This window comes from Quercus robur, chromosome 7, assembly GCF_932294415.1.
Source record: "Quercus robur chromosome 7, dhQueRobu3.1, whole genome shotgun sequence".
Lineage (NCBI taxonomy): Eukaryota > Viridiplantae > Streptophyta > Magnoliopsida > Fagales > Fagaceae > Quercus > Quercus robur.
In genome coordinates, this window is record NC_065540.1 from 43,549,682 (window position 1) to 43,565,160 (window position 15,479).

A 15,479-nucleotide genomic window follows, 5' to 3' on the forward strand; every position below is an offset into this window, starting at 1 on the left:
GAGCTTTCCCATCCTTAACAGTGTACGGGCAACTCTCCCGCCGATGACCCATCCTCCCACACGAGAAACACAACCTATTAATGCCTTCATAAGTTACTGCTTGCTTAAACCTCCCAATCAAGATCGTGTCAATAAGGGGCTTATCAACATCAACTTGCACACACAGTCAAGCAAATCTTCCTCTGGTTTCGGATGCAGTATGAGTGTCCACTCTTAGAACATTACCAATAGCTTTCCCTATCTGGTGTAAAGCCTCGACATTATAGAATTCAATGGGAAGTTCATTGAGTCTAATCCATACCGCCACTGAGGAAACGTTAGCCGAAGACGGTTTAAAATATGGCTCCCACGGTCTAATGGACAAGAAGTGCTCACCTATGAACCACAGACCCTTTTTTAACATGGCTTCAAAATCTTCCTTCTGTGCAAATCTGATGAGGAAGAAATCATTGCCAAGTCCGACGCAATCCAATCACCCCACTGGTTTCCAAAGACTATGGATTTTGGTATGTAGGAGGTTAAAACCTACCGTTCTACCATAGACCTTCATTATTAGAGCTTTATACCAAGGAGACCTGATATGTTGTTTGAACTCCTTAGTAAACTTCACCGTAGCCAGACCTACACGGAGCTTTTCAACTTCTTCTTCATCCGATTCCACATCATCCTCCATGAGTTCAGCAAAGTTGAACGCTTGTGTGTATGCTCCCAGTATCTCACCCACCAGTTTATCCTTGAAGGACGGCGGTGGGGAAGGTGGCTGGAAATCGTGACCCTGACCAAGCTGAGGGCACACCATCCTTTGGCCATCACCGAACCCCACGTGCTTCACATTTTTAACTTTCTTATTGCTCCGGGCAAGCTCAGCCTCCTCCTTACAGGAAAGAGGGGCCATCAGAGGTGATGACATTCACAGGGAAGATACTAGTACGGAGAGAAAAACCAACATGTACAACTTGCTTGATCTTTTAATACTAAATGTTTTTAACACACACACACAGGGAGATGAGAGAAAGTCTTAAAGAAACTGACAGTGGTGGGCCTAATTCTTGGATATATAATACAAGCTTTACACCTCTTTAACCGTCTCAATACATGAATATGAATCTATACCTAGGTTTTTATTTTTATTTTTTGAGAATCAAATCTATACCCACCTAAGGAAGTATTATCTCTTAAAATAATAGATATGGTGCCTTAGATCAAGCTGAATGGAAAATATTGATTAATGGTTTTTTTTTTTTTTTTAAATTCAAAATTCTTTTTCACTGTACCATGGGAGTTGATAAGAGATTTTTCATTTTTGTTTTTGGTTGGATTTGGAACTATGCAATTGCACTTTTAATAAGAGAGAAAAGTTAAAAGGTTAAAAATTGTTCAATTATTCTAATGCTCGAATTAAAAGTGAATTTTTAATTTCAAATATCTCAGTTCTTAAAAGGCAATTGCACAATTTTTCTTACTTTGATTTAATAATTATTTTAAAAAATAAATATATAAATAAACTCTTAAAAGAAAATTGCACAATTTGGAACTAGATGTTACATAGAACTAGAGTTTTTCAAACTCGAACTTTTTGTTTTTTGTTTTTGTATTGAAATTGATTTTTATAAACTTAACTTAAAAAAAAAAAAAAAAAAAAAAATTGCATAGGACTCTAGTTCCAAGTGGGATTATTTTTTTTTAAATGGTTTTTTTTTTTTTTTTTGGAGAATAAACGGCAAAAATTTTTAAATGCCATGTTAGTGGCTTTACATTGGCAAGTGGTTGCTAGAACTCAACTTTTGGAAAGTTAAGGGACTGTTTGGTTTTTTTTTTTTTTTTTTTTTTTTTTTTTTTTTTTTGTATCATCACTCATCACTTCTCACTCAATTTTTGTCACTCATCACTTATCACTTATCATTTAAAATACCACAATTTCCCCAACCCCACCCGTTTGGCACTCATCACTCAGTGACTTTGTTTCAAAAAAAAAAAAAAAACTATAAAGTCAAGATATGCGGCTGGTTGCGTTGTTTAAAAAAAAAAAAAATCAAACATTACAGCTAAAATTTCAACAGTTGTGGGTTTAATTACAAAAATGCCATTGGAAACTGAGGGTATGTTTGGTAACTGTTTTTTTTCTCAGTATTCTGTTTTCAAAAACAATTTTCAGTTTTCAGTTTTCATATCTCATCATTCAAAAATCAGATAATTGAGTGATGGAAACAAAAATTAGAAACAATACCAAACAAACTTATCAGCCGTGGGACCCACATATTTTGAGTTATGGGTAATGGAAATACAAAAACCAAACAGCCTCTAAATTTTACTCGAAACTTTATTTTCACAAAATTATATTACAAACGAAACTATTTAACTAAAATAATCCAAAAAAATGAATTATTTAGCACAAAAAGAATGCCCCCAAAAAGTAGTGTAAAAAGAACTTTAGAGCCTGTAATAAAGAAAAGGAAATATAAACATAAACAGTAATTCTTTTTTTTGAAGTAATTCGCTAGTCAATGGAAAGTCTTTTTTACTTAGGCTGTGTTTTTTTTGAGTGAAAATCACTTCCAAAAATGCTTTTCCGTAAATGCGGGTGTTTGGTTGCGCATGGAAAATAAATTTTCCGAAAATGCTTTTCAGTTGGGCGTGTGTTGGGGTGTAAAATGATTTCCGTTTTTATTTTACCTTCAAATATTGTTTTCCGGAAAACAGAGAGAGAGCTGAGTGAGAGGGAGATCACGCCCGCGCGCAGAGAGAGAGAGAGAGAGAGAGAGAGAGAGAGAGAGAGGAAGAAGAGACCAAACCCAGAAACCGACTCCGACGAACCCAGAAAACCCAAGATCGAGCTCGTTCGTCGAGCAATGCCCAAACCCATTCGTCAAACCCAGAAAACCCATTCGTCGTCCCCATTCATCGAACCCAATCGCCTCTCTCTCTCTCTCTCTCAATTTGACCAGATTTGATAAATTTTTTTTGTTGAGATTTGTTTCTTTTGTGTTTATTTACTGAGAAATGATATTAATATTTGTTTGGAAGCTGATAAAATGTGAGAAACATGATAAAAATGGGTTTTCTAGAGCATTTTCAAGAATATAACCAAACACCAAAAAATATTTTTCAAAATATTTTTTGAAATGCAACCAAACACTTAAAAATATTTTCCTTTCCCGAAAATAGCAGATATTTTTCGGAAAATATTTTACGGAACCAAACACAGCCTTAAAAAAAAAAAAAAAAAAAAAAAAAAAAAAAAAAAAAACTATTAACCCGGTGAAAAAGTAATATGAAAAAGAGAACTTTATAGTTGCAGAACTTTCGCTGCTCACGCACTGGGAAATTCCATCGCTACTTTGAAGTGAAAGTACTCAGAAAAAGAGAGAAACTTTCGATCCTCACTGGGAACTAGGAAGTGGAAGTACTCAGAAAAATAAAGAATAATTTCAGTCCTCTTTCATCTCTTCCAAATTTCAGTCTCCTCTTTTTCTGTCTCATCAGTTCCTAATTTCAGATTCAATTCCATCTCTTTCAAAGCTACGCAATTCAGGTTCGGGATCAAGTGGTTTCTTTTTATTCTTTCTTCGGTTCTTAACTAATTCTAATTGATCTTTTTTTGTTTTTTAAATTTTGCATGTCAGATCTATAATTTCTAATGGCTTTAATGGGCATGGAAACGGACTCCTCATCTTTCCCAAGTTCCTCTTCTTCTTCTGCCGCCCGAGGGAAGTATGATGTGTTCCTCAGTTTCAGAGGTGAGGACACCCGCAACACATTGGCGGACCTTCTATATGATGCTTTCAATCAGAAGGGCATTAACGCCTTTAAGGACGATGAAAAACTTGAGAAAGGAAAAACTATTTCGCCAGAGCTTTCAAGTGCAATAGAAGAATCGCGATTTGCTGTTGTCATTTTCTCAAAAAACTATGCATCTTCCACTTGGTGCTTAGATGAACTTGCAAAGATCATTCACTGCGAGGAACACATGGGAATGAAAATTCTGCCAGTTTTTTATGACGTGGAGCCCTCTGATGTGCGGAAGCAACTGGGAACTTTTGCACAGGCTTTTATTGAACATGAAAAACGTTTCAAGGAGAATATAGAGAAGGTGAAGATGTGGAGAGCTGCTTTGACTCACGTGGGCAATCTCGCTGGATGGCCTTTAATGAATAGGTAATTTACTTTCAATTGATATATTTATTTGTTTTAAATATTCTGATTACCCATTTCATGCATATGACTTCATTTTGAACCTTCAGCAGATCTACATTACATACATGTTTGCATTTCTATGAATTTTATCTTGAGCCCATCAATTTACATCATTACATGGTTTTGTTTCAGTAAGCGGAATTGAACACCAAATATCTTCTGTGATCTCTCTTTATTGCAGGCCTTTCTCACAAGTTATTAAAAGCATTGTGAGGCTAATATGGCATAACTTGAATAATGATGCATTCTCAGAAGTTACCAAGGGCCTAGTAGGAATAGACTCTCATGTGGTGGAATTGGAGTCGCGTTTAGATGTAGGGTCAAATGATGTTCGCTTTATAGGAATTCGGGCGATGGGGGGAATGGGTAAGACAACTCTTGCTTGGGTTGTTTATCATATGGTTTCTAAAGATTTTGAAGCTTGCAGTTTTATTGAGGATGTTCGGGAAAATTTTGAAAAAAATGGTTTTGTTCCGATACAACAAAAAATTATTGATCAAATTTTGAGGGAAAAGGAATTGAAAATAGATGATAAGTATGATGGAGTTTTCAAGATCAAAAATGGGTTACGTCACAAAAGAATTCTTCTTGTTCTAGATGATGTAGATAAACTAGACATGTTAAACATGTTAGCCAGGGAGCATGATTGGTTTGGCCCGGGCAGTAGAATTATCATAACAACAAGAGATATGCAGGTGTTGAACACACATGGAGTAGATGAAATATATGAAGTTAAAGGATTGGACGATGAAAATGCTCTTCAACTTTTTTGCTTGAAAGCTTTTAAAAAAGAGCATGTCCCTGATGATTTTATAGGGTTGTCTAGCCATTTTTTGAAATATGCTGGAGGCCTTCCTTTAGCTCTTGAGGTTTTGGGTTCATTTTTGTTTGGAAAAAGTACTGTTGAATGGAAAAGTGCGTTAGAGAGGCTCAAAGAATATCCTAATCCAGAAGTTTTGCATGTACTTAAAATAAGTTTTGATGGACTCCATGACACAGAGAAGAAAATATTCCTACATATTGCATGCTTCTTTAATCATAAAAAGAAAAATCGTGTTGTAGAAGTACTGGATAATCTTGGCCTTTACGCTGGTATTGGATTGAAGGAACTCGTTGATAAATCTCTCTTGAAAATTATGGATCATGATGTAGTGTGGATGCATGATTTACTTGTGGAAATGGGTAAGAACATAGTTTTTCAAGAATGCCCTGATGATCCTGGAAAGCGTAGTAGACTGTGGGTTTATGAGGACATTGACAAAGTATTAAGAAAAAATAAGGTTAGAGATTATTTAGAGAAATTGAATTCATTCCCTACCTTCATGTTCAACAAATTTGAAATTTATATTCTTATGCTAATAATTTTTTTTTTTTTGCAAATTATCAATTCCTTCTTGAATTTTGATTATTAGGGAACGGAAGCAGTTCAAGCTATGGATATTTGTGGTGGTTATTTTATTGAAGAAGAAGGGGCAACTTGGAACCCTGATGCCTTTTTGAAGATGTACAATCTTAAATTTCTTAAAGTTGCTGGCATTGACTATGTCCCCACACATCTTCCTGATGATTTAAGAATTCTTGATTGGACCCGTTATCCTTCAAAATCGTTGCCATCAAATTTCCAACTAGATGAGCTTGTTCAGCTTAGTTTGCAATGGAGCGGAATAGAACAACTTTGGATAGGAATAAAGGTAAGTGTGTTCTTAAGCATACTCTTCCAACTTTGCTTTTAAATCACAATAAACAAACACTAGGAAGCAAATCATTCTAACTTTTTCTTTTTTTCTTTTAACAGCATTTTCAAAAGTTGAGGTTCATTGACTTGACTAATTCCTCAAACCTGATCATAACCCCAAACTTCACCGGAGTCCAAAATCTTGAGATATTAGTTCTAAATGGTTGTAAAGAATTACGCGAGCTTCACCCCTCCATCGGATTTCTTAAAAAGCTTGTTCGTCTTGATCTAATGCGTTGTGAACAACTAATTTGTCTTCCTAGCACCATTTGTAGTTTGAAATCGCTTGAATCTCTAGATCTTTTTGGATGCTCAAATTTTGACAACTTACCTGAGAATCTAGGAAATGTCAAAGGTTTAAAAAGGCTAAATTTGAGTGGAACAGCTATAATAGAGTTGCCTTCATCAATTGAACGCTTGCCAAGCCTTACTTCATTGGATATACATGGTTGCAAAAATCTTGTGTGTCTTCCTAGCACCATTTGTAGTTTGAAATCGCTTGAATCTCTAGATCTTTCTGGATGCTCAAATTTTGACAACTTGCCTGAGAATCTAGGAAATGTCAAAGGTTTAAAAAGGCTAGATTTAAGTGGAACAGCTATAAAAGAGTTGCCTTCATCAATTGAACGCTTGACAAGCCTTACTTCATTGAATGTACTTGATTGCAAAAATGTTGTGTGTCTTCCTAACACCACTTGTGGTTTTAAGTTCCATGGTGCTCTTGATCTTTCTAAATGCTTAAGATTTAAAAACTTGCCAAAGAACCCATGGATAATCGAAGGTCTAGGGATGCTTGATTTGAGTAAAACAGCTATAGAAGAGATGCCTTCATCAATTGGATGTTTGACTAACCTTACTGCATTGACTCTAAGATTTTGCATAAATCTTGTGTGCCTTCCTAGCACCATTTGTAGTTTGAAGTTGCTTAATTCTCTTGATCTTTATGGATGCATAAAATTTAACAACTTGCCAATGAACATAGGAAATATGAAAGGTTTGAAGTGGCTTGATTTGTGTTGGACGGACATAAAGGAGGTTCCTTCTTCCATTTTTCTCCTTAAAAATCTCGAACACTTTTACATCAGTCAATGGAAGTTATCTGAATTTTATTTTATGCCAGTAACTCTTGCGACGATGGCCCCATTATGGAATTTCCTGCCGAGATGCCCATTATTGTCTTTATCTTTATATTATTCCTTACCAACAAGTCCTGTTCCAATGGGCTTTTTATTTCCTTCCTTTTCAGGTCTGCAGTCGTTAACTAATCTGGGTCTTAGTGACTGCACTCTTTTGTCAATCCCCAATGACATCGGCTGCTTGTCCTCTTTAGTACAGTTAGATCTAAGTGGAAATAATTTTGTTTCCCTTCCTAAAAGCATTTCTCAACTCTCTAATCTTCAAAGACTCTGTTTAGAGGGTTGCAAGTGTCTTCAATCATTGGAAAGTGTTCCGTCAACTATTGATTCTGTAATTGCAAACAATTGTACCTCACTGGAGAAATTGCCAGAATTGCAATTTAATCCTTCTAGGTCAGATCACTCCCGTTTAAATTTCCAGTGTTGCAACTGCTTCAAATTGGTTGACTATTTTCAAAGCAGCAGTAACATGCTTCAGGTCTCTCTCTCTCTCTCTCTCTCTCTCTCTCTCTCAAAGTTCCTAACATTATGCCTTGTATATTTCGGGGACTACTAGACATTATTATTCCTGGAGGTAAAATTCCAGAATGGTTTTCCCTTGAATGTCAGAGTGGTAACATAGGAGTGTCTTTTCGTGGGTGTGATGACTTGATGGGAATTGCGTTGTGTATTGTTCTTGTACCCAATGGGTCACAAGTCTCACAATTTACATGTTATTTATATATCAAAGAATCTAAAATTGTGTATTTCATACAAAACTTACGGTCAAAATATGGTAAAGTTGAATCACCTCACCTTTGGCTGCTCTATTTGCCCTCTCAATATTTCGGCTCTAATTGGGGTAAAATACTTAGTCACACTGATGCTAACGGATTCAGTCAACTCGAGATGAAATTATTTGCTAACAGAGAGGGGGTGGAGAAAATTGGGGTTCATTTGGTATACAAGCGAGACATTGTAGATTCCAATCAAACTATGGCACAGTGCATTAACAACAGCAGCATACTGTATGAGGATCTGGCTGATTCTGAGGATCAACCAGAATCAGAAATTTTTAACTTCTTTGCCAGTAAGTGATCATCTTTCTTCTCACTACTTTATGAGACATCATTATTTTTTTTTTTTTTTTGGGGGGGGGGGGGGGGGGGGGGGACGAATACTATCATTTTTTTCTTCAAATGTTAACTTCAAAGTACCTTGGCATTATCTAGTAACACTCGCAGAAAAATAAGCCCAAACTCAAAAAATACCACATCACGTTTCTATTTTTAGGTTTATTTTTTTAATCAGGTTGGAATAATACAAATTTTTCTTTTTGTCTTGTTGGTGAACTTTTATTTAGTGGAAGGAGAGGATCAAACGTCCAAGAAACTTGACTCCATTCACGGAGTGAAGAGCCATTGTTACCAAGACATTGAAGATCCCAATCAAACTATAACAGAGTTGAGCATCAACAGCAGGACACTATGAGAATCTGGGTGATCTCTGCCATGATCTTTACCATTCAGCCACAGAAGGTAGCAGAAATAAACGAAGCCGTGATGAGCAAGATGGGGCTGGACCTAGTGGAGAAGGCTACTCTAGTGATGGACCAAATCCAAAGACTTGGAGGATGTATGGCTGATTCTAAAAGAATTTAGCATAAGGAAGATTCGACTTCTTTGCCTGTAAGTCATTATCTTTCTTCTTGCTATTACAATATACAAGTCTTGATGTTCTCTTTTATTTTATGGAGAGGGGAATCCAATGAAATGAAATTTTGGGTTTAGTTTCTCAGGTTTAAATTGGCATGATAAAAAAATTTAATTTGTCATAGGTATAGATTGGAGTTTTTCTTTTTCGATTTTTAAGCTAGCATTGAGAGAGCGAAAAAAGAAAGTTCAAAGTATTGTTTGGCACTCACATCTCAATCACCTAAATGAATAAATAATTTTTTTTTCTTCTTAACTTGTTGGGGCACTTTCATATAATGGAAGGAGGGGATCCAAGAAACTTGAAGCCTATCGAAGTGGTAAGAGGGATGGTTACGAGGGTGATGTAGAAGAATTAGCCAAGGGTGGTTCCTCTTTGCTGTGCGTGGGGCTTTGTTCAATTGGTTTTATAGAGTTTATTCACTTGCCTAATGCTTTTCTGCTATTTTGTAATTTCCTATTTTCTTAGTGAAATTTTTTGTTAGACATTGTCTGTGGATGTAGGCCTAAGGCCAAACCACATAAATCGTGTTCCATGTCTAATTGTCTTTTCTATTTCTATATCACATGACCTACTATTATATTGTTACACCATCGCACCAAGGGGTGCGTGGTGGTGGTGTCTTAGAGCAGTTTTTATAGATGTTGTGTTTGGGACTGAATAACTATATTAGTTTGAGATTGTATGGCTACATTAGTTTGAGGATTATGCTTCTGCTATTATCTATAGTGTTAAGTTACTAATTTTTTTAACATCACGAAGTTTTGACAGCAGCAGAAGAAATCAAGCCACTTGATAGTATCTGTATCTTCAAGAGCAATGAGTAACTTGATCAGCCTAGGGAGACCCATGATTTTGTAGAAGCAGCCATCTAAACCACCTTCCCAAAAAGTTCTATTGGTATATTTCACACACAGCCTCATCAAATCCTCAACTGTTCTCTTAGCATATTTCCATTCCTCTTCCTCTACTCTCAGAAGAAATCAAGCCACTTGATAGTATCTGTATCTTCAAGAGCAATGAGTAACTTGATCAGCCTAGGGAGACCCATGATTTTGTAGAAGCAGCCATCTAAACCACCTTCCCAAAAAGTTCTATTGGTACATTTCACACACAGCCTCATCAAATCCTCAACTGTTCTCTTAGCATATTTCCATTCCTCTTCCTCTACTCTCCTTTCTGCTTTCTCTATTTTTACGATAAAATATGGTTTAATTGAATCACATCACCTTTGGCTGCCCTAATTTTCCAATTACTATGTGTCTCGCCATTTCAGCTCCAATGGGGGAAGAATGTTTAGCTAAAACCAAATTGATGCCAATGGATTTTGTGAACTTAATATTAAAATAGATAGCTGGAACTTGGAGGTGGAGAAAATTGGGATCTGCTTAGTATACCGGCAAGACATGGAAGATCCCAATCAAACTATGGCACAGTGCAGCAGCAACAGCAGTACAATTTATGAGGTCCTGGGTGTTCTACATCATGATCTTGATGATTCAGCTGCAGAATCAGAAATAAGCGAAGCCATGATGAGGATGACAGAGCTGGAGCTAGTGGAGAGTGCTACTATAATGAGGATCCACAGCCAAAGAGGATTCAAACTTGAAGGATTAATTGCTGATTTTGAAGAATCTAGTGAAAATGACCTGGAAGGCTAAACAGTTTCTGTTCATTACCTGTAAGTCATCATTTTTCTTTCTACAAACTTCAAAATATTGTGGTACTTGTACCTTAGTGGCAGCTTTTGGCAATCACATCCAAATTGACCCAAACTCAAAAATTAATATCATGCGCACCATATCACTTTTTTTTTCCCCTAAGTTGTTTTTTTTATCAGGTGGGAATAACACAAATTTTTCTTCTTGTCTTGTTGGTGAACTTCTATTTAATTAATGGTAGGATGGGATCAAACATCTGAGAAGCTTGAAGCTTTTGCCACTGTGGATAGTTACAAGAGCGTCAACGTTGAAGTATTAGCCAAGTAGCTATTCTCCTCTCACACTCACCTTGGGCTCTTGCGAAAGTGGTCAAGGACTCAAAATGGTCAAGCTTTTAAATTAACTTTCAATTGGCTCTCATTATTGATTAAGTCTTCTTTTTTTGGGTGTCCTGCAAATGTGTTGTTCTGTTAAACTTCTAATGACATACAGACATAAATCCTTCCGATCTACCTCTTTTTGTTAATGCAAAATTACCATCCAATGCCTCATTTGGTTGGAGAAGTATAATGGAAGCTTGAAAGGTTTCACAGTTGAGCTACTGTTGGAAGATAGGGATGGAAGACAGGTTAACATCTGGGAAGATAGGCAGCTGTGGACACCGAATACATCTAGGGTGGTTTTACTAAGAAATCCTCAATCTGCAGTAAACTATGTGTGTGACTTGCTGGATGATAATACAGACTCGCAGAAAGATTGTTCTGGACAGGTTGTTCATGCCACAAGAAGCTGCTGTCATTCAAAGCATTCTGCAAAATACTCAACATTTTGATTACAGTATCTTTTGGGTGGGTGCAGAAATTGGAGATTTTTCAGTTCGGGGTGCATATGATTTGTCAGACCACGAGGCAATGGCAGGTTTAGGAGAGGCTTCAAACAATCACAGCTCAACAATTATGTGGCAGGCATTGTGGAAGGCTCGGGTTCCTAACAGGATTAAATTTTTTCATAGCATACTCTTCAGTTTATCCTGCCAACAAAGCCTCATCTATTTTCCAAATGCATCATCTCTTCAGTAACTTGTGAGCAGTGTAATGAAGTTCCTGAAACCAGTTTACATGCTTCATGGTCTTGCCCGGACACCAAGAAGGTATGGCAATTAGTTGAATGCATTAACATTATCCCACACCAGCCTTATCAGAACTGGACTGATCTATTCTCCTTGATGCTTCACCATAAGAATACATTCTCACCGAAACTATTTCCTACTCTCTCATGGCAATTAGGCTGCAAAGAAATGGAGAGATTTGGGGAACCAGGAATAAAGCCAACCACTTTGGCATATATAGGTAAGGAGATGCATGAACACTAGGCTGCAAAATTATCGTCTGAGATACTGCAGAAAGTACATCTCATAATATGGAAGCCCCCTCAGTTACCTTACTCCAAGGTAAATGTTGCAGTGATTAGAGATCTCAATGTAAATTTTGTTGCAGCTAAGGTTGAGGTGATTATGGGCCAATGCTGTCTGGAGGCTCATTTTGCAGGATTCTGGCATGCCCACAATTGTTTAACCAGCAGGAATTCAGGAGGTTCAACTTGAGAGCCAGTTAAGTATTGCCAATTTGCCATTGCTACTTTTAACATGGATTCCCCCAAAAATAAGTGACCTGAAATGCTCTGTTCAACAAAGTGAAACTAGCAATATCTAATTTCAGATGCTGCGAGTTTACTTTTGTGGACAAAAGCTGTAATAATACTCCTCTAGTTTTAGCAGATCTTGGATGTAAAAATTGCGCCACTGAGATTTGGCTACTTGATAATTTTGTGAAACGCAACGCAATACAAATCCTGCTGCTTTTATTTTAAGAAAAATACATATTTACATATTGATATTTATCTTTCCAATGTAACGATTTGTTATATTAATATAATTGTTGTTTTTCTTTTTCTCCAACAGTCGCAACATATATAATGTTGTTATTTTCCCCTTCCTGGCATTTGGCTCTCTGATTCGTATTGAGAAATTTCGAAAAGAAACCTCGCTCGGTTCAGATGCTGATTTTGGACCGTGATTTGCACACCAAATTAGCTGTGCAGGGTGCTCTCCAAGGATAGAGCTAAATTAATCTCCCATTTACTACAAATGGCTTACTTGTAGTCTCCGCCCTTGGTTTAAGCTCTCTCTATATGGACTGCATAATCCCTCAGTTCTTATACCTTGGCAATGGAGAATGGCATTCGTTTGGTGCCATATATGGCTACACAGCAGCACCTGAGGACAACTTACATACCGCAACCCTTAGAGATTTCCACATCCACTGATTTTCTCATACAATGATGTCTTCCCACACAAATTCTTGGGAATTATCTAAGCAGCACTTATTAATTCTTTCCAAAACCAGACAATTTAAATTCCTCCGGATACTATGAAAAACCTTACTGCAAACTAGTTGCTTATGCTTATAGTTGCTTCAAGATTTCCATTTCCCATTCAAGAAATGCAATATAAATAAATATCTTCAGGGTGGCCAGGTACCATTCTCATGCCAATCGACAAAACAACCTTGAACAGTGAAACATCTCTAGCTCTACTGGGGTCTGGTATCTTTTCCTGGCTAAAGCAGAGACCACTCCACCATTTCCTTGCTCTAATGCAAATTGAATCTGTTTCTCATGTCCATCTTTTGGGAGCAAAGGGCAATGTTATTTTAATAAGCTCATTTAATCATCCTCAAATCCTTCTCATTTCTCAGAAACACTTTCTGCACACAGTACAGTACAGTGTCTCTTCTATGAAACCACATTCCTTCTTCAGACACCACATTTCTCCAAAACAAGTTATTATTGATATGATATGCCCACTTTTTCCAATATTATAGGAAATGAAAATTAAATATTTCAAACTAAAATAAAAACCTTTATCATATTTTAAACACAAAATTATATATTTTTGCTGTCTCTAAAGAAATACTAACAATAAAAAAACGATGCCATTTATAATTGGCAATTGCCTCCATTTGTCACTTCACTGAGTCAGAGCAGAGCTTGTTGAAGTAAAAAATGGAGAACACGACAATTCTGAAGGATTGGGTTCGAGTAAGTCTGACCGGGAGAAAACCGGAACCATCACAGCTCCTCATCTCAACATTCTCTTCTTTCTTCTGTCTCTTTCAATTTCAAAATTCCTGTTTTATTTATTTTATTTATTTATTTAATCTTTTGCCCTAAAAACGACGGCCTTTGACGTTTCCTAATTAAAGTGGGTTTATTCTTATGAGTTGCATTTAAAGATAAGTGGAAGTTTGGATTCTGGAAACTCCACTTTTGAAATTGTATGACAAGCTGGCTAGGTCTTTGCAAATAGCTAGACTTTTTTATTTTATTTTTTTTGGTAAATTACTTTTTTAAACCCATATTTTATATTGGTTTTAAATTACAATCCTCCTACCAATACCGAAAAATTTACCAAATATTTCACATTTGAGATGAACCAATGTTCCTCAAATGAACCACCACAAGACAAAAACACAAAGTAGGTCATAAGAAAATTAATGACACTTTTAAAGTTGACATTTTATTTTTTAGAATCTTTCTCTAGTTTTACCATCTTTTTCTAAACTTCTGATTTTCTCAATTAACCTCCCAAATTTGAGAGAATTACCACAATATTCACCCCTTCGTCCAAATTGAGATTATCTTGGACAAAAAAACATAGTTACCATCATATGGAAAACATATAATTCATGGACCCACAATACCAATTAAATTGCCCTCATTATTACAGTTTGTTATCTAACACACACAAATCGATATCATACCCAAATTGAAATTGAAACAATCTAATATGATAATATTGTAGAGACTAAATTGTAAAACATGTAATTCGTGGACCCAAAATACCAATTAAATTGCCCTCATTATTGCAGTTTGTTATCTAACACATACAAAATCAATATCATGCCCAAATTGAAATTGAAACAATTTAATATGATAATATTGTAGAAACTAAATTGTAAAACACACCCCTAAAGTTTAAGATTATATTTATTTCGTTTCCTAAAGTTTCAACATTTTGATCCTCTCCCCTAAAATTAGGGGATCGTTTTGATTGGCAACCCCAACATTAAAAATTAAAAACAAAATATTAGTTAGCCATTAAGTATACCCCAACTTGTCACATGGGTTAGTTCATCCAATTAAATCATGCACGTATGAATTAAAATGGCAAAAAAATTATAAAATATCTCTAAAATATAATAAAATAAAATAAAATAATTTAACCTTTTTTTTTCTTCCACAAAATTTATGCTCTTTTTAATCTAAAAACACTAATTGTCGGGTGGTATGGTTTTGCTAAAGTTTGTTTTTTGTGTGTGTGTATATATATATTGCTAAATAAAAAAAGGATTTTCGATATAGACTCATTGACCCCACGTTACGTGACGGCAATGAGTAATACCATGTGTACTATAAATGCCTTGATGAGGGTATCATCATGGGCATAACACATTTGTTGAAGTATCACTACTTGAACTGCTCAACTTCTACCAAGCATCATGCATAACGATACGAGAACTTTTACGACCAAGCCACAACCTGCAATGATTTGCTAATGTTTGCTTTCTTCTTTGTTCTTTGTGTTCATACTACTGTTTAATTTTTATTATTGAATTTGGTTGGCTTAAAATTTCATAGAAAATATAATCTCAATTTCTCATGAGTCCAATTGTTGAATTGATTTAACCCTTCTACCAACATCTACTTTCACGCAACGATAAAAAGTTACCCACTTCAAATTGGATTTGGGCTACCTCCAAATGACACAATAAGCTTTCACGCAACGATAAAAAGTTACCCACTCCAAATTGGATTTGGGCTACCTCCAAATGACACAATAAGCTTCTTTTTTGAGGGAGACTATTATTGGATTTGAGTTAAATAAAATTAGAGATGAAATTATGCTATTTATATTGAAAGAATATGATCGTTGCAAAATATGATTGTTAGAAATATATGGTTGTTTTTCTTCTTCTTCTTCTCAAAAAGAAAAAAATATGG

At 35.9% G+C, this 15,479-nt stretch overlaps 1 protein-coding gene across 21 annotated transcripts in view; it reads left to right on the forward strand.

The window, feature by feature from the left end:
- The first annotated feature begins 3,331 nt into the window (after positions 1–3,331).
- LOC126693543 (disease resistance protein RPV1-like) overlaps positions 3,332–15,479 on the forward strand; it is a 72,868-nt gene continuing 60,720 nt past the window's right edge. For 3 of the 21 annotated variants that reach the window (XR_007645412.1, XR_007645411.1, XR_007645410.1), the window contains exons 1-9: positions 3,332–3,532; positions 3,624–4,155; positions 4,376–5,474; positions 5,607–5,885; positions 5,990–8,134; positions 8,408–8,732; positions 9,520–9,657; positions 10,034–10,438; positions 10,660–10,803. Coding sequence is in view for 1 of the 21 variants with exons in the window: in XM_050389528.1 (XP_050245485.1) it covers positions 3,638–4,155; positions 4,376–5,474; positions 5,607–5,885; positions 5,990–7,543 (3,450 nt within the window). In the remaining 20 variants the exon portion in view is untranslated. Of the gene's footprint in view, positions 3,533–3,623; positions 4,156–4,375; positions 5,475–5,606; positions 5,886–5,989; positions 8,135–8,407; positions 8,733–9,519; positions 9,658–9,693; positions 9,858–10,033; positions 10,439–10,597; positions 12,376–15,479 lie in introns of those variants that run through there. The other 18 variants (XR_007645406.1, XR_007645403.1, XR_007645407.1 and 15 more) reach the window with 18 other exon arrangements.